At 32.5% G+C, this 27,174-nt stretch overlaps 1 protein-coding gene across 1 annotated transcript; it reads right to left on the bottom strand.

The window, feature by feature from the left end:
• Positions 1-344: 344 nt before the first annotated feature.
• On the bottom strand, positions 345-22,643 carry Nurf-38 (Inorganic pyrophosphatase Nurf-38). The gene is made up of 8 exons (XM_085953953.1): positions 22,465-22,643; positions 21,848-21,963; positions 15,780-15,979; positions 13,691-13,761; positions 5,735-5,952; positions 5,428-5,486; positions 4,358-4,467; positions 345-549 (listed from the first exon to the last, which is right to left on the bottom strand). Exons 1-8 carry the CDS (start codon positions 22,520-22,522, stop codon positions 518-520), a joined length of 864 nt encoding a protein of 287 aa, XP_085810079.1. The 5' UTR covers positions 22,523-22,643; the 3' UTR covers positions 345-517.
• Positions 22,644-27,174: the final 4,531 nt, after the last annotated feature.

Below are 27,174 nucleotides of genomic sequence, written 5' to 3'. Positions count from 1 at the left end.
GAAAAAAGTAAGACACCCCGCAGAAATAGAACCTGCATCTCTCGGGTATCGCTATATATATATATTGGTATAATGTTCAATAATTAGAATGTTACACTCTTAAACCTTGTCAATTATCCGTTGAATAAAAAAAATAGTTAATTAATATACAATTATGATAAATCTAAAAGCAGTTTCAAAATCTATTTTTTCATAAAATTCACAACATTTACAATTGAGTCACATTAACAGTAAGTCTTTGAATATTTAAATTGCATGCCAGTGATGCTTGCTCTCCTGGATATTTCTGACTATTTCAACGTTTTCCTTATGTATATCTATTCTTTTAAAATAAAACAACAAAGTATTCACAAAAAGACGTTTATTTAAAACAAATAATAGTGCCTTAAAGCTTGATAAAATAAATAACAACCAAAGGTGAGAATTAAAATAATTGCTTTAAATAATATTTAAGACTATGAAAGGAATACCGGGATTCTGTTGATTGATATGGGGAATAAATGCGAGGATATTATTTCTACTTCAGGTTCAAAAAGTGCCACTTATCCACTGAAACAAAAGAAATGTAAAATTAATTAAAAATTATAAAGCGTCTAACAACACTCATTCATAACACAATAATTTACAAGACATCAGGTTTACAATCTTGGGTTATGCTTCCATTAAGGCTTTCGGAGCATGAATCACTCAACATCAGAGTAAAACAATGCACTCAGACCCATATCCCATAAAGCACATCAACACCTCCTACATATAAGGTCTTAACTGCAAAATGGTAACTTTTCAGTAGTAAGATTTTAATAAATTTTAATGACACCATTGTTTTTTATCTTTAAATTATTTAATAAAAGGTAATTAAGTCAAAATAGCCAAATATGCAGTTCCGACCTTTTGCATAAGAAAGAGTTGACAGCATGTTCACTAAATAAAAATATTTTAATCACATTAAAAGATTGGCATATTATTCTCAATTTTAATAGCTATTTTTTAACGATTTGTGTGAAAATTATTGGACACAAAATCCTATGTAGCTGCATTTTTCGAATCGCATCATGTCATTTGTGTTGCGTAAATATCTATCGGAGGCGTGACTCTAAGACGACATCAATAGGCAATAATTTCGTTAACCAAAAACTATCAAAAAAACAAACATTGTGCGCATTTGAATTTTTATTGTACTTACTAATGTAGAAAAAAAACTGTTAACCCAACCAATTAAAAATTAAATTACAAAAACACTTTCACACAAATTGCATATTATTTTTATTAAACTAAAATATTAAATTTATCTTATTAATATAATATAGGTGTACCCGTACCTAAGAATGGCAAAATATCAACAGTAAATGAACATTTAACATTTACCTAAATTATAATATTACAATTTTATGTGCATTTACGAGCCACAATAACGCAAATTGATTTATGTTCTTGTTTGTATTAATTGTATTTGTATTTGCAGACATAGTACATAATGGTGATCCTTTCTATAAGATTATTCAACACTGTACATTTGATTAAAAATGTATGTGAATTTAAAAAATATATCTAATATTAAATTGCAAACGGCATAGGTATTGTGTGTTTTCAAAGTGAGAGAAAAACAGCGATCTTCACTAATTCATAGAATGACTAAAATACTGAATGACGACATATAATATATTGAAATATTTAATGCAGTCTAGTTTCCATAGTAACCTGATGCCTCTTTTAGCCATACTTGTTTTATCAACGTATGGAATCCTCTTTACAACAATTAATATGTCTTAGAATAACAATATGTTAATCATTAATGGTAAATAAAGACTTCACAAAAAATAACAAAAGTTACCCCAAAGAGAGGATTAAAACATAAAAGCACTGAAACTTAAATATTTACATATCATTTATATAGTTTAGTCAATTTTCATATATCATTTTCACAACTCCAATGATATCCGTGGACATCGAAAGGTCTTTTTACTCTACTTAGGGAAAATTGTAGAGGTTTTTGATAAGCAGAAACCACGCTAAATATATCTTATTTTTAATTACGGTAAGTAACTTTTTATGCACCCTCACCGAAAGCAATTTTAGAAACCGCCAGCCGCCACTGCCTATGTATATTATAATAGTGTGTACAGCATTAATAAAAAAATCTGATTAAGATATATAAATTTTAATTATACCATAAGAAAAAAGACTCTTGTTTAGCATTAGAAATGTTAATAAATGTCACAAGCCTCTCACTGAAACATCTAGTTCTAAATCTCATCAAAATCACACTGTGTTATTATATTGTGCAACATTTAAAGGTGAACAAAAATAATCTACTCATAGTTATCAAGTGACCACAGCACACCTATTTGTCCATCGAACCACAAACAGTGCAGCCAAACAATAATTTGTAACATACAGTTTTCTTTGAATTTCATAATTTAGTCTTCCGTGGGGCACATATTGCAAAATGCCACTTATTAACTGTAAGCAAAAAATATTTGAAGTTTAATATTTTATTTTGATGTTATTCATTTTATCATATACTATGTATCTGTGACTCAAAACAATTTCCTGGTGTATTTGACACTTGCATGAAATGTCTTCAATTTATCCATCTTCAATGATAGCAAGACATAACTATGTTTAATCCACCTCTAAATGGCTGTAGTAGAAGAACCATGTGACAGGAAAGAAATTTTATAATATCATTAATAAATATTACTAAAATTAATATCTGTAGCATTTAAATAAACTTAGATACATGATATTGTGATGTTCTTTATAATATATTATTATGTAGGTTAATTGGACATATCGCACCGTGAGTGTAGAACCAAGGTATCTGCAAAAGACATATTTTGGATATATTAGGGTTTGAAGTCTTCGTTTTGTCAGGAGAAATAGAGTTTCTAAAAAAACCATAATATTTGGTTTATATCTACATTATATTGCATGTTCTTTCAGTTACTTCACTTTTACATTATCAAGTTCACGACTTTTGCATTTAATCTCGAAATTGAAAAATTTGCAGATGCCTTGGTTTTACACTCACGGTGCGATATGTACCTATTACAGAATTTAGTATGGGTGGGTATTCCGCAATCCAGTCTGAATTTCTCCGACCTCGTACCACGTGTTCCATTAGACAAAATGAGAAATATATTATGATGATTGTATATTACTCGAAGAATTAACCATGTCAAAGTGTCGAGATAAACAATCATTGTCTATTTTATTGATTATTTCTTATCTTTTCCCTACTTCCTTGACGTTTCAGACTCGCTATAGTCAATTCTCAATAAATAATGTGGGCAAAGAACAATTAAATCTGCAATTGCAATATAGGTAGAGTTAACATATCCTGCCATTTGTATTTTTATAACAAAATATGCAAACAGCCGTAGACATGTTAGCAGAAGAAGACAACAGTATTATAAACACACGAATACAGACTTGCAATAATGACCCTCATCGCAATATTTTGTTTTTCAACAATGTAAGTTCTGTATTTATCGGTTAATAAAAAAATTAAATTTGTATCAGCAAACCAATATATCAATAAGCAGGATCGCTTACGAGGGCCTTTTCATTTATACATGACTTCCATTAGTAAGTCAATGGTTATGGTGTATGCATGTGAGCGCTGCCCAAGAGATAAGTAAGAATTTAAAAAAAATGTTATGGTTCGACAGTGAATGTTGCTGAGAGTAAAATATGTCGATTGATTGTCTAAGTCTGTTTTGTCAGACCAGACATAATTGTCAAAAAAACCATGTCCCAGCCTATTATCTTGATCTCGGAGTCAAAGGTGAGCACATGTATGTATCATTTTTGACAGACAAGTATCTTCAATCACACATCCAATAATATCCGTTACCATATTATCACCTAGTAGCAGATAATAGAAGTAACAACTTTACTGTGATAGTCCCAAGTAATAGAAAACAATAATTATGATAGAACTTCAGAAATACAACCTAATGCACAAGTTATATTAGATAACATTCTATCATTTATTTTTAATGTCAATCAATAGAATGTAAGTACAATATATTATTTTGATACTTTCAAGATAATGAAGTAAATGCATAAGGGAGCAAAATAAGAGTGTTAGACATAATACAAAGTGTATAAATCTAAATAGAGATTGGCAAGCTGTATCACTCGAAGAACAGATCATTGATGGATAAATTTCAATCATCCAATTGTACCTGAGAGATATTAAAAAACCTACAGGACGACCGTGAGTCCTATGGATAGGCGAGATAATTGAGTTTAGTAGGTACCGGGATCAAATATGTAAACCGACCCCGAAATTTTTGAAAGGATAGAACACTTCTCTCTTATAAACATTGTCGTTGATAAATGAAATAAATACCTATTGGTTCAACAGGAAGAGCTACTCCCGGGGCTGGGCTTGCGGCGAGGATTTCGTCAGCTTCAGGTACGGAGATCTTGAAAGGGCTGTCAGCAATTGTTACATTTACACTGAAAGAATACAGGTAGCCATTATTATTAAATAAATGTTTAAAATATAAATGAAAACTTTTATTCACAATATCTACGGAGTATATGGGAATATATGAAAAACAATCCATTGATAATATGCAAGTTATCATACTTTTTTCACAATTAATTTATAATAATTTAAACACAAGACCAACAGGGTGATATCGGTCATGGTCTGGAAAAAGTACAAAAATATTAAATAAATTGTAGCTTACATTTTCTGTCTATCTATCCATTAAGTATTAACAGTGAAAACAATAAAATAATAAAGAAGTATATAGACCCAGAGTGTTATGCAAATGACAAACAACTATGCCTCGTAAATGAAACTCCACTCTATAGATGTAATTTAGTTTAAATTATCGCTGATGTTATTGAAATAGGTTATAAGTAAAAATAAGCAATATTGATATCATACTACATTGTAGTGCGAACATAACTTAAAATCATTTGTCAAATTGGTCACTCACTGGATATTTTAATTTATGAAGTTAGTAGACAATGTTCGAGCCCACGATGGCCAAGCGGCCAACGCGTCAGCTTATATTGTTGCGAGTCCCAGGTTCAAATCCTGAGTCTGACAAATACACATTGTTTTTTGTGTGTTTGGAGTCAAGAGTATAGACCTAATAGATTGAGCAAGTGCTAACATCCATTTCTTGTAAAAAAAATCTATTGTTACAACAAGCCTCCACTCTGTGGAAGCTCACATGATCTTCCTAGGATCGGACATGGTCAAAAAGAAAAGACAATGTTAACTTCCAATACGTCAGACAATAGGTATAAAATATATTCGATTAATATATTAGGATATAAAGAGCAATAACTAAACACTATTGCAATCTTAAAAAAGACATTTGAACATTTTTCTATCATCATACAACCCATTTCAGTATCAACGATATTACCTATATTAAAATTACAATAATTGTCTTTTACCAGGATATGTTGTCGACTTCTACTTCCTTCTTGGCGAGGGATTTCCAATAAGCGTGTACCTATAAATTGAAATAAACAATGATTAATTTCAGGAAGGATTATTCAGTTTCATAGCATACATATTTGAAAAAATTTTCATTTCTTTCCTGGATATAGATAAATATCTTTCATTATTATCTTAAAACTTTGAATACATATTTAACAGATTTTCAGGATGTCAGAATTTGGTCAGCTTGGAAAAAACTCTCCCGAGACATATTGTGTGTAAAGCTTTCATCATAGTTATAATTACAAAAATCATAATCACCTCGGCGATGACATTATTTGCAAAGGCAGCATTCTTAGCTTCTCCGTTGAAAGCAAACTGGTTCTCGGGTTTGCCGTCGGGTATCTTGTAAATCTTGAACCACTCGATGGTTGCTTTCAAGAGGCCAGGGAAAAACTTTTCAACATCTCCAACGTCTGACATGTCATTCGCGAGAGGATCGTTGACGTCGATAGCTATGAGCTTCCAGTCTGTCTCTCCTGCAAATTAATTTCTTTATTACTTTTCAATAAACACAACAACTTAAGAGGTCTAATATCACATTTTATGTTAGTTTTTTTAATTCAGCGTTATAAAATTTTTATCAGATCGGTAGGTGGATTTAATTCAAGCTGACCCCTACTTTTCTAGGTAGAATGCGTAGTAACAAAATACAAACGAATAACAAGTCTACGCACGCAGTCAGTGAAGTATACAACTTCATGAGATAAATACACTATAAAACATGAGTTGATTAATAGATAGTTAATCAGAGTAGATTATTAAGTTCATTAGTTAAAATATATGAACGTTAACAATGCATAACAGTCATTTTACAGTAATGCAATAATTCATTCTAATAATAGATACAAGTATTTTTCAGATATACTGATTTAAAACAAAATATTTATATTTTTTATTTATGAAATTTAATGTCATCTTTTTGTGTCCTTAACAGTATATTCAAAAAGATTTTACATTCATTCAATTATTTAATTTCAATCCATTGCAATGTCATTGATCAGTCAGAATCTAGATGGCAAAACCCTCGAAACATTTAATCATGGTGACATATTACTATTGAAAATACCTAATATACTTATTAGAAAAATCCTAGAAAATATCCTGGGCCGAATGGGATCATCTTTTCAATAAAAGGAAAACTACATTCAAAAATCTTGTGTATACTCAATATTGAATAAAAAATAATGGGATATCTGTATTGTTATACACTATACAGAATTGAAGTCTGGACACTGATGGTAAGAATATCAAAAGTTCATCATAAAACATAAAAGTTAGTCTGGATTGATTGCATCACCATAGATGAAGCGTTAAGATGTCAAAATAAGTCAAGAGTGATCATAAAATACAAGAGAGCTGCATACTTTTAGTTGTAATAGTGAAAAAAAAGCTGTCAAGGAAATGGACACCAGGAGAATCAAGCAAAAACAAATTATTGTAGTAAACAATTCTTATTTCTGATTAATTGATTTAAGTTTTGCATTTTTCCATTAGTCATGTTTTGTGACCCAGGTTTCATCTTATCGGCATATTATTTGGCATCACACTCATCGTAGAATTGATATCAAAAATAATTTTCTAAATCATACTACAGTTTAAAAGCACTTCAAATTATGACTCTTCCCAAAGGAAATTGAAAATAAGCCACTTCTACAAAACCCTCATCCAACCATGTCCGATCCTAATAAGATCATATGGGCCTCCACAGAGTGGACAAACCTTCATCAGGGCCATATTAACATATGGGTGAGAATACTGCGCATTATCAAAAAAGATAAAGAGACTGTATATCCTTTAATGGAAAATATTAACAAGGACGCGTGCGACATAAGTGGCATGTTCCATCACACGTTAAAGTAGTGCGAAACCATTGGGCAGGCCATGTCTTAAGGATGGAAGACAACCAACCACCTATGACACTCATCTGTAAGAGACATAAAGTTAAAAGCGAATTTGGAAGACTAGACTGCAGTGGTTGGACCATGTAGAAAGAGACACAGCATCCCTGAAGCTAAGGCGTCAGAGGAAACTTACAGCAGAAAGAGGGAGTAGAGACATTTTGTGGAAGCAACCGATACGTACATCCACATCAGGTTGTAGTGCCGATGATGATGAATGAAAACATGATTTATTACAATGCACCATGCAAGGAAGGATTGAGGGCAGCAGAGGTGTAGGTAGAAGCTTCTATTGATTATGCAAACTGGGAAAATGGTTTAACATAGATCCGACCATGTCCGATTCTAATAGGACCATATGGGCCTCCACAGAGTAGAGGTTTGTTTTAATAGATTTTCTTTTTACAAGAAATGGATGTCAGCCACTTGCTCTACCTATTAGGTCTATACCCCAACTCACACACAAATTGAAAAACAATGTGTACTTGCCAGACCCAGGATTCGAACCTGGGACCCACGGCGTTATAGTCCAACACTTAAGCCGCGCGGCCACCGGGGGGGATAGATACTACAGTTTAATCATAAAATGTATGTACTGAAAAATTGCCTTTTCAATTACATCTTCTATCATAAATGTGCCATCTAATACTGTTATATAAAATCAATACACCATGAAAAAATGAGTGATACAACATTCACACAGCAATAAAGCTAACATTGAATTCATTGTAATTTTGTTTGATCGGTGGTTATTGATTCGTGTATTTATGACCCAAATTTAACCCTGAAAAAATAACCTTAAGTGGACGTGCCAGTGAACCAGTGGTGAAGACACATTACTAAATGACTAGATAACATTTATCTTGAAAAATTAATTTTGACTATGTGCTAGCATTTAACATAATATAATATCCAGGTGCCACAAATAGCGCTGATTAAATCAGTTATGACAATTGAATACATGTATTAATCAAGGCTCTAAGTACCAAAAAAATAAAAACTTTGACTTTTTTATAGAAAAATGTTCTACATACGCCAATAACGTCAACTATGGTCTAAGTGCCTCAAGCAAGTAAAAAAAATACAGCAAAATATATAAATCTGGCAACTTAAGTCGTTGGCGTGTTTTATTTATAATGGCGTAAGTACCACTGCAGTGGTCAACGGCATTCAATATAAAATGGCTGATGACGGTTTGTTGACACTCGCGAGTTCTTAATTACTAAAATTATAGAAGCTGCTGAGACTGCGTCACACTGTGAAACCACATTTTTCAAAAAGTCTGCTTTATGCAATTTTACTGTAATGACTAAGTATTTTGTAACCACAGGCGAATACTACTTTTAGGTACTTATAGCCTTAATTATTAATACACGTATTCAATTTATGAATTGTATGAAGTTATTGGGTAATAATTTGATTTAAATATTTTCGCCACTGGCAGACAAACATCAAAGCTGAAAGTATACCTACTACTGGAAACTGATTGATTCAAAATAATTCCGAATATTAAAAAAATGTATGATGAATAATGAACATAGCTTTCAACTTAAAGACTACTGTCCAACAAGAAGATTTAGGCACAAGCCGAAAGTCGCTGTCGTCGATGAACAGGAGTAGCTTGTTTAGTTCACAGTTATAACACGTGGATAACTCGTCGCTAACCGGAAGGCGCTATAATCGAAAATGGGAGGAGCTTGTTAGTTCACAGTTTTAACACGTAGCCAAGAAGATCTTGTTGGACAGTACAATGGTAATTGAGATAGGTTTTTAGGGCATGGAATGACTCAGATTCATGGAAACAATCCAAAATAGCCTGCATGAAAGTGAATGAACTGTTTTAAACTAATACTGTTTCCAAGTATGTAGGTATTATTCATTAATAGTCACAGGGTGAGAGAGGGATCATATCGTCTCATCCTATGAGTTATAAAGTAAATATAAAGTCTAATTAACTCATTCATTATTGCGACTGGCGCGTTTGGAGTAATTGGCCATTAGATATAATTAACGTGTTACATATTTAAATGTGGTAATTAAAAGGTGATTAAAAGGTCAGCAGTGATTGTGTTAATTACTTTTTTTATTCAACGAACAATTCACAAGATTTAAGAATGTAACATTCTAACTATTGAACTTACATAATTTTTGAAAACACTTCTGAGAAAATATATTAAGACCAGTAGAAAAATATTTTTCAAAATTACACAATAGTAGCTCATTTTAGAAAACGCTTTAAAGAGTATTTATTATAAGAGCCGTTAGTTAAAATTTGTCATAATTAAGTATGGTACCTTTAGCATAGTGGTCTATGTGCGTGGGCGCGAAACCCGAGAGATGCAGGTTCGATTCCTGCGGGATGGGGTGTCTTACTTTTTCAAAAAGATTTTTTCTATTGGTTTTAATATATTTTCTCAGAAGTGTTTTCAAAAATGATGTTTGTCAAATATAAAGGCGCTTATTTTTGTAGTCTTGACAATGGTGTAACAAACAGCTATCGACTTAAACATCCTACAGAATTTAATTTATATCATCATTTGTAAAATATAATTCTACTAAATAAACGGTGACTCAATTAAGAAAGGCTACATAATATTGAATTTTCATCCTCAAAGATAGTTGAAATTTCATATTATGGCTGATATGTGTAGTGTGGATTTTCAAAAAAAAATATCCAATTGATTTGTTTCCAATGGTACTGAAATATTTCGTTGCATAACAGCATAGAGAACTACGTCATTCAGTCTGAGAAGTATTGGCCTAATTGCGTATGACACATTTGTTATTAACCGGATGGCTGCCAATAGCGTCTTAAGCCGCGCACTTTTCCGTGAACGGAACACCGCTCATACAAAAATGACGTCTTTGGACGTACCGCGTTAAACGGGATTTTACTAACGTAAATCAATTATTTTAAACATACAAATTTGATGAACACACTACATATATTGGGAATATCGTCACATACTCAGAATTGAAACAGAATTCATTTTTACCACTTGAAATGTAAATTGAAAAGAGCTTTGTCACCGGAATAAATGGCAGCGCTTACAGGGCTGTGCAATACATTATCACAGTTTATACTACGGGCTTCCCCAAATTGCTGGTAAATTATTAATTTCTGTTCATGTTTGGTGTATATAATTTTTCGTCTTCAGTTTTAATTCGTGTTCCATGTTTGGCGGTTCGGATTATTTACATTTAATTTTGTGACAACCCTGATGTGTCATAAACATTTTAGTTTTGTTATTATGGATAAATGGTGGCACATTATTACATTACATTCGCGGCGTGCAAGGTACTGCCATACATACACCTATCGGTAGTTAAAAAGTTAACGTCACCTTTTCTTTAAAAAATTTGAAATTTACAAATGTAAAAAGATTTTTTTTTACTACTACATATTGCAAAAGATATTTTATTGGCCAGCGGGTCTAAATACTAAATTATCGCTAGTCTGCGATACATTGAAACTTGAAATTTTATATTTTTATCTGTATATTCAATGAAACTCTATTATTGTGTACCAACACGGGCACAACCTCTGGCTACCTCACTAGCGCACCCCTAGTTAATTAAGCCACTGTAAATAAATGTATATATCGTCACCGTACTGGCAGAAGTTGGTAGGTGACAAAATTGAGAAAAATGAGTTAAGTGTACAGCGAGATTTTTGGGTATCAAATCTTCGTCTGGAATAACTCAGTAGGTGAAATTTTTATTCCAGTTTGTCAAAAATAGCAATTTATTTTATCAGTAAGTACATTAATGCAAATTATACACAAGCAATTGTTGGTAAAGTCACTTCCCGTTAAAAGCCACTCATAATATTCTTTACTATCAAGAAAATAGACTGGAAGAAGTTGGTAGGTGTGCACTTACTGATTTATGCCTGACAGCAATGTGTCGAACGTCAATCTTACGTATATGTCAGTTCGCTGTAATTGTCAGTAATTGGGCAGTCAACGTTAGTAAATCTCTCCGTAAAAATGGATTACCATACAAAACCAAGAAAGGAAGAGATCATGAAATGCCAGGCAAATTGCATAAAGAAGTTAATTTTGATACATGTAGATTTCGATGCACAAATATACCTATTTGCTGGAAATGAGATTTGTCGATCATTATGGTGTTTAGATTATTCAAGACAAAAGGATTACCTTAACAATATTAATGAAAATTCTCCTATTCGAAAAAAAATGCGAATATTAGACCGAATCATGAATTATCCAGATCATATTACTTGGAAAAAAATGGAACTGCTCATCGTGTGTGTTAAAAATTCTTTATGAGCACTTTGCACATTAGTGATGGACCTATAATAAATGCGTTCAAGGCAAAAAAATCCTTAGGTCTAAATGGAAAACCTGAGCAACGAGGAAAACACACCCCATAAACAAAACCCCCAAAGAAACGGTCACTAGGGTTAAAAATCACATTTAAAAGTTTCTTGTGACTGAATCACACTATTGCCGGAAAACAACTTCGAAAAAATATTTGGATGCGTCACTCTCTATTGCTAAAGTGTACGAGTTATAAATGTTGCTGAATATAAGGACGAGAAAGTTGTCTCTCCTCTCAAAACCTCTCGTTTTATAAACCAAAAAAAGATCTCTGCACTCTTTGTCAAATGTATCAAAATGCAATTGGTACAGAAAGAGCTTCTTTAGAGGTTGAATATCAATGTCATAAGCAGAGATAGGTGGAATGTAATGAAGCAAAATAAATTGATAAAATGAATAAAAAAATCGATGCGAGACAGACCGTAATTTCATATCTGCTACATTTATTTTGACATGCAAAGTATTTTGCAAATTCCTTCTGATTCAATTTCCCAAATGTATTATTCAAGGAAAAATAATGTTTATAACTTGACCATCTACGAAGCTGTTTCACCAAACGATACATATTGCATCTCTTGGACTAAATTGAATGGAAAAAGAGGAAGTGCTTTATTTTACTGGATTAAGCAGCTGCCTTCTGAAATTAACTACTTGAGATTATTCTATGATACATGCGGCGGATAGAAAAGAAATCAGAATATTGCAGCACTTCTCCTACATATCATAACTACCACAGAAATATATACAATCGAGCAAATATTCCTAGAATCAGGTCATACACATATGGAGGTAGATTCTGTCCACAGCGCAATCGAACATAGAAAAAACATGTGTCTGGGTATTCCATGATTGATTTGCTGAATATTTTCCGCTCTGTCTGTTCCACGAGAAATCGTAAATCTGCTCACCCTCATAAGACAAAGCAGTTAGTTTTTCTGAAATTTTCGATTTTGCCGCATTACGCAAGGGTACAATTAGTAATAAAAAAATAGATGAGGATATAAACACAGTTTATTGGCTAAAAATAAAATGTTTAAAATTTGAAAAAGAATATAATAATTCAATATCGATACGATCATAATGGTGAATATAAAAAAATATTTACGAACATTACAAGAAGTAGATCGATATACCGCAAGAAGTCTTGAATCTGGAAATAATTTAAACAAAAGTCTACTTCCTATATCGATTGCTAAGAAAAAGGATCTCGAACGACTTAGGAATGATTTCAACAGAACTGCATGGATGGTATAAAAGTTTACCGGTATCTAAAAACCAAGTGGACACACCTCCAGAAACGGAAACTGAAGATAACGAGGAAAATGTCGATTATTTTTTTTTTACCTTAAGTCAATATTTTTGTGGTTTAATTTTTATAATATTTTTTTTAAGATTGATTGTGACTTTACAACATTTTTACTGTTTAAATAAATGTGGCAATGATTCTGTAACTTGTGAATTTTTTTTGTGAAAACATTGTTTCCATATCGACAACCTTTTTTTATTTCACATCCATTTATGTCAAATTTTATAATATTTTTACATGTTAATGTTGATATTTTATTATAATTTGATTTCATTTCATCTATCCACTGGTTATTTCTAATTCACATCTTAGTATCTATTCTTATACTTGCACTCATTCTTTGAGAAGCAAAACTTTGTAAGTGCAACCTTTTAAATAAAAACCTACAAAATGAATATCATTTGTTCATTTATTTATACCAAACTTTATTTGTATCAGATTAGCATAAATCAATTTATATTTTGAAATTATAATGATCAACGAAACCGTATATATTGAAGCTAGAGGCTCTATCCTAAAAGTTCAAATTTTCATTTGCTGTTTTCTCAGAACTATCAATATGTTACTTACCAACTTCTGCCAGTACGGTGACGATATATTGTGCTTAATTAGATAACAGTACAAGAAATATCATATTATGTCAAATAGATAATTTTCCTTTACCTACCTTCGTCAATTAAAGCTACTGTTCCAAGGATCTTTACTTGCACCACCTCGCCACGTTTAGCTACCCGGTATCTATAAAAAAAAATAATGAAAATATAATTAATACACCATTTCTTTTATTCAACAAATAATTCACAAGATTTTGAGAATGTAACATTCCATATATTGGACATACATAACTTGAAAACACCCACTAGAAGTATCATAATTTGAACTAATTATGACAATTTAAACTAGTAGGCAATACATGAAATGCTTATCAAATTATGCTATTATTGACTATCAGTTTTTGTGAATTAAATCAAGGTATAGGATCTGAGGTGTTTTCAAGTTGGATGGTTAATTGGATAATGCACAGTTGACGCGATACCAATGGTTATAGGGTTCAAATCCCGTCGAGCATCGTATTTTTTTTCAAATATGATTTTTTCTAGTGGGTATATATCTGAGGTGTTCTCAAGTTATGTATGAAAATACAATTGAAAGTACATAAACAAAATTTAATAACTTTAGATGACTATTATGCATTCATTAGATAGGTATATTACAGTTTAAAGAAATGATTTGTTTGATGACACGTTAGAAGGATAAAACAATAATGACATATACAAATTAATGCTGTTTGCAAATTCAGTTCTTCACATACGGTGATTAAAACGAAGTTACACATTTTTCTAGTTTCAATGATGATATTACTTCAGCTTCATATAATGCTAATGATATAATTTTATGGTAAATGAAAACAACCCCTATTAAATCCTATAAATTATTTTCATTTGTAATACTCCATGTCACATCAGTCACTTGTACTCAGACATCAACTATTTTTTCCTTGTCTGTCGCTGCTCAAAACAAGGGCGATGGGGAGGATGAAGAGCTTAGCTGAACCCAGTCTCAGACATTCTTGTATTCTCGATTTGCATTTCGAATTAATAAAAACTGACTAACTAGTATTAAAATGATAACATTCCTTCTGATTATTAATGAATAATTATATTATGATAAAAGAAATAATCATCAGACTGATTTTGAACATAAATTCAGAGATAAAGGATAAATTAAATTCTGTATCTTTATAACATCAGTGACAGTCAATAGCTTTAATATGACTAATCAATTAATATGAAAATTTACGTGCTCAAAATACATCTGCCGATATAATGTTCGTTCTCATATGTTATGTGAGATATATTATTTCATTCAGTCATTCAAGGCACAGCTTATTGTTACAATACACATTGTCTGGTATAATATGGAGTAGGGTAATGGAGATAAAAGAATTGGGTGAGCATATTCTTAACATCAGTACTAAATCTAGCAAAATGCTTGCTATTGATATAAGGGTTTCAAGATCATTTGAAAACGTCCGGGTGCTATTATACGTATCATTTGTGTTGAGTATTCTTGAATATGCCAGCATTATTTGGAGTCCTAACAGGTCCGTCCACGCAATTAAGATGGATCGAGTCCACAATAGATTTCATAGATTTCTCTACTTAAGGACACACGGATTCTTTCCTTATGACAATGATAATAAAATGAATTTTCCAACTAGTTTTCTTCTGGGTATGCTATCAATGCAATCCTTGTCCACCAGAAGAGTGATTGCTCTTTTAAAGCATTTCTTTTTACTTCTTCGTGGGTTCATTTACAATCCGTAATCACTCTACGGTTTTCATGATAGCCCGTCGCAGGACGGATGTGATGTTTCATAATGCTGTGTATCGTGCAATTAACTTATTTGATGGCACCATAAAGGTTGATTTATTTTTTATTAACTATATCATGTTTGTGGACGTGTTAAATAGGTTAAATTTATAATTGTATTTATCATTTTACTTTAATATCTACATAAGCACATATTTTCTTTTCTACTTTCTAGTTAAATTGGTTGTTATTTGTAATTAAGTCATTTTTATAATCTGTATTTATTATGTGTTATGGCGCATTGGCCAATCGCTGTAATGCCATAATACTCTTTTCTAAATAAATAAAATAAAATAAGAACAGAAGAACTCGGAAGATAACAACATTATTAAATAGTTCAGAAGTGTATATCTTAGGAAAAATTGGCTGAACATATTACATACCCAATCTCGAGAACGTCAATTGGGTCATTGTCTCCCTTACATTGGGTGTTGACGTCAATGTGCTTAGGGTTCTCCCACGTTTGCGGAAGGGCTCCATAGTTCCAGATGTAACCATGATGGGGAAAACAGTTGGCAACGAAACGTAGCTGCCCTTTTTTAATATCTTGTCTAATTGGATTCAATTTTTCATTCAGGCAAATCTACAAACAAACAATGCAATCGTTAGGTTTCATAGAAAAGATAACTTCGACCATCAATATCCTTCACCTTCATTGTCTGGTAATTGGCCAATCGCTGTTGGCATTTTTCTCCTATTCAATATCCTGTCAAATGTAAAATTTTATAAGGTTTTACATAGGAACCGATCCTTTTTTTCACAATTATTTAAATTTACAGAAGACTAAATTATCACCCAAAAGTGTAACTACACATGACATGCGTCAATGTATTTTGGGTGTCCACAAGAATAATGGAGAGAGTTCCTCAAAATCCAGATGTGCATGGATCCAATTAGTAACAAACTGGAATGACTTAAGAATTATTTCTCGTAAATAGTACATAAACATAACTTCTACTGTAGATGTCAGTGATGAGGGGTGGGGGTGTATGCTGTTCTGACATAAATAGTGCATACTAAACTTTGCCAGTCCTACTTATTTGTTTTCATCGAACTAAGAATACAAATTGCAGGTGGTGCTGGTTAGTTTTCAAAAGTTCAATTAAACCCTGCCTCAACCAAACCATAATAGTTTAGATATGCTATGGGCGATCTGACAATAGTGCACACTTTTTTCAGTATTACTTATTTATTTTCATTAGATTAAGTATACCTATTACAGTTGTTAGTTTTTTTTAAATTTAGTAATCTCTGCCTAACCAAACCATAAAAAATATTCTTCCATCTATAAAATATCTAAAATTATATGTTTTAATAACATAATTTTAGATTTTTTACAGATAGACAAATATTTTTTGACTATTTATTATGGCTTGGTTTACGCAGGGTTTTATTGAATTTTAAAAACTAACCAACACTATCTGCAATTTGTAGTCTTAGTTCAATGAAAACAAAATAAATATTATGTATGACACAATGTTTAGTGTGCACTATTTATGTCGAATCTTAACAGCCTAACCTGCACCCCACGCCACCACTAGATGTCCATGATACAGATTTGGACAAAAATGGCAATTTGCAAGTTTGAATATGTTCAATTTTCAAAAGTGACTTTCCATTGCATCGATAGCGTAGTGTTCAATCGGTGTGCAACAGTACCGACATATACATCCAAATATGGAACCTCAATTTTCAAGAGAGATCCAAACATTAGTAGAGCAGCGTTGCATGGAAAGGTGCATGTTGAGTGAAATGTGGAAAGATCACAAAATAAATCAATCGATAAAGACGCAGGTAAGAGTACATGATGTAATAGCTATTTACAAGTGCCAATGGAGTGAACATGTCACTCGCCACCCTCAAACTCGCCGAATCAACATGTTGATGAAATTTGCCGGTATATAGCTGTAAAAAAGATGCAAGATGAAAAGAAAGCAGCTACGGGGAGACCTTCATTCAGCAGCGGATCGACCACTTCTGATGATGAGATACAAGACAATATAGAATTTGTTGAAGGAAAGTCAAGGTTACACACGAATAACAATGTCAAGAAAGATATTTTCTATTACAATAAAAATATTACTTATCTAGAATAGAAACTAGATAAGAAATGATTTCTGACCCATACGTTATCAATATTACAATCATTTTACACCTATTATTGTTGATATTATAATTCATCCCGTGCATTGTGAACTTACTTACTCATCATGAATAATCATTAACCGACATTATGTAATTATGGTAATAAATGCAATGAAGTCCAATTATTTTTGCGCAACTACGGATGATGACTTGAATTGGACTTTTTCGGAAAATTGAACCAATTCCTCGAAGCACAGCTGGTTAACATTTATGATATAAATAGAATGCTTCCTAAAAATATGATTTTTGCACAATTCCAGAATATTATGATTCTACCGACAAAATTCTTCATACAATTATAATATATTAAAATAAATAATTTAATCTTTTATATTATGTGCATATTTATGCATGATAATTTGTATGTCTTAGATTCATCAATGCAGTGATTCCAAACCTTTTTGGATCGCGACCCCATTCATAATAACCTTGTCTAGTCAACTAATCAATACTTTTGACAAATTTGTCGCTAGATTTCAAAATCAGCCAAGTCCATAATAGATGAATAGGAGAAAAACAGCTTTTTGTTTTCTCAAATACACAGTCACAAGGGTGAAAGTTTATATTATTATTTCGAGTATAGAATATTTAAAAAATTATTAAATTCCACAATTTTATAATGCAGAAATGTTAGAAAGCAGTAGTTCTTCAGCAATTCACACAAAAGTAAAAAATACCTAAAGGTGGACTTGGCTGATTTTGAAATGTAGCGACACAAATATACATACCTACTCAGGTACTCGTAAAATATTTATTAAATAGTGTATTATTTCTGACTGACTATGACTGTCAAAAATTAAACTATCAAAACATAGTAAATGTTTTATTGCCACAGGTGAATTTATTGAGTTAGCATTTACAGGGGAGAATTCCATTTTACGAGTATATTAAATTCTTCAGGTCGGTTTAGTAGTAGATACCAATTTCAATCAATACTGTTAGTCTACCACTCTATTACCTATTGCTCGTCTTGATAATGGTGTGACAACCAAAATAGCTATCGAATAATAAACCTATCTTTTTATCTTTATATAACCCTGTGCTGTGAGCCCATATTTATGCGTTGCCTAGGTCAAAATAATTTAATTTCACCATTTTTACCCCAAAACTGAGCATATAGACTTCTTTAACAGTGAGATGAATTTGTAGCCTACTGATGTAAAAAGTGTTTACAAGTAATGTAGGAGAACCTTGTTAAATAGTGATTATTTGGAGAGAGAAAAAAACTGTGTTTACTCAAGCAGAAAATGTATTGAGAAGGTAAAAAAATTAGTACATATTTATGTAAATGGGTAGACTAGGAAATGCAATATTGATAATATATTAAAAGAACGAAGGCCTTGATATCTACACTCAAGACAATTATTCATTTTGATTAGGAAATAAATAAATATTGCCATTGAACTGATACATACTGGTACATACCTATATTTTATTATTTTAAGATAAGATCATTATTTTTTTATCTAATGACTACAAAATATTATATTCCTACTGATATAAGAATATTTAATAACTTAATTCCATATGACAGATTAGGTAGGTAGAGTATATGCTTCATTACTTATTATTATAAAAATATATTTTTTCCATATACCTATTATCTATTTATTTATTTATTACTAGAAATATTAATATAATTGAATATCATTTGATCTAATTTTATGCGAGATAATCAAGCAAAGAAGCGTATCAGTGTAGTAAAATGTGCAATGTTATAAAATGTATACTCTATGTACCGATGAAAAAAGATTGTGGAGACACGAGTCATGTCAATATACTAGGAGGTACTTAATTGCAATTTTATATAACTCAAATACCTATTAAAATTATAAAAAAATTGTGAAACTAGATTTAATAAAAAAAACTGAATTAAGAAAGTTGCATACATTATTCTAACATGGATAAAATAACAAGTTTGTTTACTATAAAATAGTAACATCTGGATGTATGACAATATAACAGGTTACTGATTAATATGTATTGAAAAAATATAAAAATTCTAATTAATGAGAGTATTTTAATATTCCAGGTTTCAACAATCTGGGAGGTCCCCTTTCAACAATTCTCACAGAACTAAAGAGACATGAAAGTCATTCGTGCACTTGAATATTATCAAGTGCATATTGGGCAAATGAAACTACGAAACAAACCCACCCCGCTGCTTTAGTGTGCAGATTACGGGCAATTAAGTTTTGACGTTAAGCATATTTAGTTTTTTTATGGCTTGGAATGTCTCAGGACCATTTACCCAAGGCTGAGGTCACCACACACTCAAGGGTAGATTTACTAAAATTTAATTGATTTCAAGCTAAGACTGTCCATCGGGGACGTGAGCATCGAGAAACAGACAATAGAATAATACAAAGGGCAAGATAGACAAGAATATCCAATAACTTAAACACATGTTAATTAATGTTATATTCAATTGCAATAAAGTTTGTCATGTAAGCATAAAGCGCATTTAATATACGAGGGTGGGTCAATAAGTCCTTAGAAAAGCCGACAGCTGGCGCGACTAGTACTGTAAGCGGTTTGTTTTCATGCAGCGGCACTACCGATTCAGTATGCTGCGAAGTTTCAATCAGATTGGTCGGGTTGTTGTTTTTTATTTTCGTACATTTAAAAAAAAAATTTGCTTGTTTACAAAAATGGAGAAAATTGAGTTTAGAGCTGTTATTAAACATTTTAATATAAAAGGGTTAACAGCAAAGGAAATAAAAAATGAGTTGGATTTAGTTCACGGCATATCTGCTCCTTCACTTGCAACTATTTATAACTGGTTAAATGAATTTAAACATGGGCGTACATCAACAAAGGATGAACCACGCTCAGGACGTCCTGTAGAGGTGACTACACCAGAAATGATCAATAAAATCCACGATATGGTGTTAAGTGACCGAAGATTAAAGTTGAGTGAGATAATTGAGGTTACAGGGATCTGAAAAGGTAGCGTCATTTCTATTTTACATGACAAATTGGGCATGAAAAAAGTTTCTGCAAGATGGGTGCCGCGTTTGCTCACAGTCGACAATAAACGCAATAGGGTGGTGGCCTCTAAAGCCCTGTTGTCGCTCATGCAACGCAATCCGGATGAATTTTTTCGTCGCTTTGTGACTGTAGATGAAACATGGATACACCACTATACTCCCGAGACGAAAGAACAGTCAAAGCAGTGGATTGCGAAAGGCGAACCATGTCCAAAGAAGGCGAAAACCGTAAAATCAGCTGGTAAGGTTATGGCTACTGTATTTTGGGATGCACGTGGAATTATTTTCGTTGACTATTTGGAAAAAGGAAAAACAATAACAGGGGATTATTATGCATTTTTATTGGACCAGCTAAAAAACGAAATTGAAGAAAAACGGCCTCATTTAAACAGGAAAAAAATCCTCTTTCATCAGGACAATGCCCGTGTTCACACATGTTTACGATCAATGGCTAAAATTGAAGAATTGAAGTTCGAATTGGTCGACCACCCACCGTATTCGCCAGATTTAGCCCCCAGTGACTTTTTCCTTTTCCCAAACTTAAAAAAATGGCTAAGTGGACAACGTTTTTTTCAAATGAAGAAGTCATCGATCGAACAAATGCTTATTTTGAGGACCTTCCGAAAACTTATTTTTCTGACGGTTTAAAAAAAATTGAGAAACGTCTAACCAAGTGTATTGAGCTCCAGAGAGATTATGTTGAGAAATAAAAAAAAAAATACAAAAATAAAAACTGTTTTAATGCTTTTTTCTAAGGAATTATTGACCCACCCTCGTATTATGAATCGGTGTGCTTTGTGTCCCTCAGTTTTATGGCCTAAAGTAATAAAGCCAATCCTGCTTCAAAACTGGTATTACTCAGGCCCTAGTAAGTTAGTGTAAGCCAATTACCATTAATTTTGTGTTAAGTATAATACCTATATTGTGCAGAAAAATGAAATCAGAGTTGTTAAAATAGATTCTTTTGGAATAGTATAAAACTCTCACCAATTAGGACTTCCAGTAAATACCCTCAAGTCAACAGTACTAACTTTTTGAAAATATTTAAATGAAATACTTTTATTTGACCAATTTGTGTTCATGGAAAAAATCCCAATACAATAATCATCCATCGACAAAAAAATTAGACCATAATATATTTTAAGAAATTGAATTGGAAGTTATACGCAAATCAACTCGATCATCATAGATAATTGGGTACCAAAAATATGTTAGCTTCTTTTGATGTTTGTTAAATGAAATACCCACCGCTTGTTAGTAACTTATTTTATGATTGTTTTTTAAATAATTTAAAATAAGAATGTGAATTAACTGACCTCCATTTTCGCATTGGTCCATCTTGGCACTTCCACGACCATATTTACAATATTATTAGCAGCATCGGCAAACAGAGGAATGTCATGTAAGGGAGATATGGGGCCAAAGGCATCCTCTAAAATGAACCATCATAAACTTATTATTATATTATTATTTACATATCAACCTGCCTACACAGCTTTCATTCATTAAATACTGCACAACCCTGAAATTGAAATAGTGCGTAAAGAATTTAAATACAGAACAAATTAATTCTGACAGTTCGTATTTATTGAAATCCTTGTCGATGTTAAATAATCCATAAAGTGAAAGGCGGTCTTTCTAGCCGTATATTTCATAACTCGTGGGTAAGTAGGTGAAAGAATGTCAATCGATGAGGTAAATAAACCCACATTAACATAACAGACGTAATTTCTTAAAATAAGATCTCCGTGTGAGAAAACAAACACAATTCATAATATAAGGCTCTTGGAAAATAAGCATTAACCCGGGGCATCAAATAATTATATTTCCATATGTGATCATATCGACAATCAAACACGTATAGTGTGCCTTATCCGGACTAGAATTTCTCGAAGGGTAAAGGTTATGTTCGCATGTCAAAATGAGTACTCACTGAAGAAAATTCTGTAGTCGTTTGAATTAGGAGTCCCTCTTTCCACTGCCGAGAACATCGTTGAAAAATGACAGTTGTTTTTAGTTGCCTTGCAGAGAAATAGTGGGCGAGCTGAAACGGCGGCAAACCCGGCTCTAACGTGCCCGTGTAGAAATGAAAGCTGAATGCGGACGTTCTGTGTTAACATTTTCTAACAAAAATTCGAATGCGACAGAAATTACGCGCTTGCGCGATAATAGTGTTGCTATTGTCCAAAACCTAAATGTCAAATCGATCAATATTAAGGATATTTGATGTTAGGTATGTTTTTTTTTACCTAAAATGTATAAGTTAACGAAATAATTATTTTATTATTATTAATTCTAATTTAAATACATGGCCGCAATTCTACAATCACGTGAGCGTGGGGAAATTGGAATACTATTTCTACCAAAGAGATTTCTACCTACTTTTTGATTGCGGTAAAAAGGTTCAAACCATAAACATTAAGCAAATTATCAAACTGTTTGGTTGGCCACAATGTAAAGTCATTGTGATTCCCGCGTTACGATATAAAATTGTAAATATGTCGATGATTGCTATGTACGTAATAATTATTGTAGTGCCAACGATTGAAAGAGTACAAAAGTGACATAATATAAATTATTTAAAAAATTAGTAATAGCGCCTGTACACATGCATGGAATTACTGTCGGCAATTGTGCTTATTTTAGACTGTCATGACAATAACTGTTTACACGTAAAAGTGCTGACTGTCTCTCCAATCTCATTCTTCAAGAGTAAGCGAGACGCGAGGTTGTCATTTTACTATTATCTGACAAGTCGTATTGAAAATCGGAATTCAAAATGAGTACCTAGTCCTAGTTTTTTTTACCGGCATGTTCTCTTTCGCTATCTCGTTCTCTATCGCTCTACTGTGCAGGCGCAGATCGAAAATAATCTTACTTGCGCGCAATAAATTATCACAATTTGGAATCTTCCAATCTTGTTTGATTTATGCACGCAATCTTGCCAACTGCAGGATAATACATATTTCCCCATACATTTTCTTACTATGCACAGTACATCCATGCACGTGTAAACGGGGTAAAAGGATCAGTTTTCACATCACCACATGCGTGACACAGGATTCAAATATGAAACGAATGCTTTATATGAATCAATTATCACGCTATTGTAAATAAACAATTAAGTAGTGATGCAATAGCTATATAATTATTATGATTATGAATATAGGTACCACATACCTAATAATAATTAGTAGACTATTGAATTGAAACTCATCAGGCGTGGTCCCGAAAATGATCCCGAGGGATCAACTTGGTGTGGTTTATCGCGTGCAGTTAATAATGTTCTGGCGACGCATCTAGATATTAACAAAGGACTGACAAATTGCGAGCTATTTTTAGATATTATAAAAACAATCAATAGGTACATATTCATTTTTCAAAATATCATTATCTTCGTTTTTAAGTGGTGCAGCGTAAGTGGTACATATATATTGTATTCTATATAGCTTTCGCGTCTTTTTATCATGCTGTTCGCAGGTATACGTATAATGTGTCCAATTATCATTTTTACAGCGCTCGAAATGGACCGGAACGCACCGGAGCGCAGCTCCTGTTTGTGAAATTCCTGAGATTATCGTTCCGTCTCGTGGAAAAATGAAATATTGCATTCCGGTTCGTGAATTATTAAAAGTAATAATTACTTTATATAGGTATTTAAAAAAAATTATACGATATCAAAGCAAAAAATATATTTATGACGAGAGGAAAACTTTGATTTTCGTCTGTAACACCAACAACATTATGCTCTTATCTTGCATGCCACAAGTTTATGGACAGTTACATACCCCATTTAACCGTCTGAGCTTTGCAGTTATATTTTTATATAATGCAAGTACAATTATTACATAAATACTTTATTATATTAATATTTTCGGAAAATTATCGAGCGCTCCGGTTTGTAAAATCTTCCATTTCGAGCACTGTTTTCATATGCATTATGCGCCTGCAGTGAAGTAGTGACAGAACACCAGCTTTAAATTCGTGGGTCAAGATTTCGAATCCGCTACTGCATCTCTGTTAATTACCAAGCTACTACAAATATTTGTTTGTTGAAATTAATGTTTATTTCAATCTATATTGACAGACAAAGCTTGTAAATGGCTATAAATCATTTTAAAAAAGTCTTAGATAAAATATAGGGATGATCTGCCTTAGAACGGAAAGATTTTTAAAAAATGTATGGCACTGAACGGAGAGATACTGCGCTTGGCCTATTTTATTTTTAATTTATGTAAGTAGTCAAAAAATACTAGCTGACAGGTTAGGTTAGGTAAAAGAATGACCGACACGTCATAATAACGCCAGTTTACCAATTATCAACCAGGATGGGAATATTGACAAACATATTATTATCTAGCGTCAAGTTCATATTAACCAATATTCGAAAGATTACATTTTGTGGAAATACTCTTATTCTGAGGAAAATAGGTAGGTATATTTGGTGGATAGATAGGTAAGTACTCAAACTATCCGAAAGACAAAATGTGTCGACCGTAATAGTAAAATTCAGCGCTACGGTCGCTGCGTGATATTATGTTGGTACAGAAAGGATTTTATCACAAAAATGCGGGCTTTATTCAAAACACGTGTGAATTTCCCGCGTTCGTTCGAATATTGACAACCTTGTGGATTAAGATTTTAGAACCGCGATCAATGGCATATTTTTTGTTGTTTTATCGCGATTTTCATTTTGTTGCTATGTATCTAGGTACTTCATACACAAACAGTTGAAAAATATAATTGACATACAGTGCGTGAGCATATTTTAATTTAGATATTATACAACGAACATAATAATTATATTTAAACTACCTTACGTGACTGGAATATTTTTAATTGTTTTTTTTCTCTTTATATTATATAATATATGAATGTATAGTCTACCACAGTGGTCGGCAACCTACTACCCGCGGGTAATTGAATTACCCAATACAACATTTTGAATTACCCGCCAAGAAAATATGATAATATCTATTTCAAATTATTATTTTTATAAAATTATTTATTGAAAATACCAATAATTTAAAAAAGTTAAAATGAATAAATGATAATGTTTTTTTTATCACTTATTAATTTTAAGTAAGTAACTGAAGGTTTTTGTTTGAAATTTTCTGTATTTGAAAATAATATCAAAAGTAAAATATTTTTCATCAAACACACGAAGGCATTGAAGATGTAGATGTGAATATAATTATTGTGAAATATTTTTAATATATTGGAATACATAATTTGGAATTAGATGTACATTGAATTCAAATGTTCAGTTCTATGGTCAAATAAATTTAAAAATCCTCGCCAGCAGCTCCAAGAATGACACTCATTATGTTGGGCGTCATTACCACAAAATTTTTCATGGTTAAAAAAAAATTATTTGCTCTATTATCAGCATTGGGTCAACATATTCTTGTGAGCAAACATTTTCTCAAATAAAATGTGTCCAGCTCTGCGAAATTTCGACTCGACGTAGGTGACACTCCTCTCGGCATGTACGAGACGCACAGCCTGTGGCCACTGGACGACCTGTGAGTAGCACCATAGATAATATACGTCATCATAATCATCATCAGCCTGAATCTATCCACTGCTGGACGAAGGCGCTATGCCCAACATGCACCTCTCCGTACCACGCTGGTACGCCGTACCACAAAGGTTCATGTTTCACACGCATATTATGTGATTACGGGAAACGCACACTGGTTGAACAGTTTGCGCTTTAGGCACAGTGGAAGGTCATTTTTGAAGACATTATTCAGGCGGCTAAAATCACTCCAGCCCAGCTTTACTCTGCAAACAATTTCTTCAAATATACACTTATCTATAGACACTTGTTGTCTGAGATAGATGTAGTTTTTCACTTGTTCGAGCTGAGTGCCATTGATGAGGATTTCTTTTTGGCCCGCAAAGAAGTTGACCACGACTTTCGTCTTTGTTACATTTATTGTCAAACCTACTCATAAACTAGTGGAACTATGTGGATCGTCCAATGGTTGAAAAAACTATCCATGAGAAAGCGAAGTATCCGTTTAATAACGTTGTATGCGGCGTTAAAGACCTGGCAGAAAAATGGGATGCCTCACCAAAGGCAAGCACACATAATATGTTATTTTCTAAATATCAAATGGCGAATGGAGATAACCGCTTTGACTACGAATCAGTACACCAGTCAATTCTTGACTGGACATGGTGGCTTCACTAGCAGGTTCTGTGAGCTTGGTCTTGTTACCCGTTTAATATATCCATGCGGTGGAGAAATACAGGATGCAAGCCACATGCTCTGGGAATCTCCTACAATGTGTACGGAAAGGGAAAAGTTGCTCAAGTTGGTTCAACCAGCTGTTGGGCTCATCGGACCGTCCAACCTGGTCGCCACAGAGACCAATTTTGTTACATTTAGAAAATTCTCGGCGTCATACTGCCAATGTGAAGATCTCTTCATTTAGATTGTTTGACAGTTTTGTATTAGCTTTTGTTACTTATTACAATTTTATGGCAATAAAGAATTAGAATGTCTTATCTGACGAAGACAACATTTTTGACAGGTCAATAGTAGTACTTATAGCGAAAACGAATAGAGCATGTAAGTAAATTATCTCTGAAATTATCAAATAGTTTTCGAATATACCTATCTGATTCAAGTGGA

The sequence above is a fragment of the Rhyacophila brunnea genome, unplaced genomic scaffold, assembly GCF_057557595.1.
Source record: "Rhyacophila brunnea isolate RB1 unplaced genomic scaffold, BYU_Rbru_1.0 scaffold_10, whole genome shotgun sequence".
NCBI lineage: Eukaryota > Metazoa > Arthropoda > Insecta > Trichoptera > Rhyacophilidae > Rhyacophila > Rhyacophila brunnea.
Note: the sequence above shows the minus strand (reverse complement) of the source record. Positions and strands in the feature narration are given on the sequence as shown.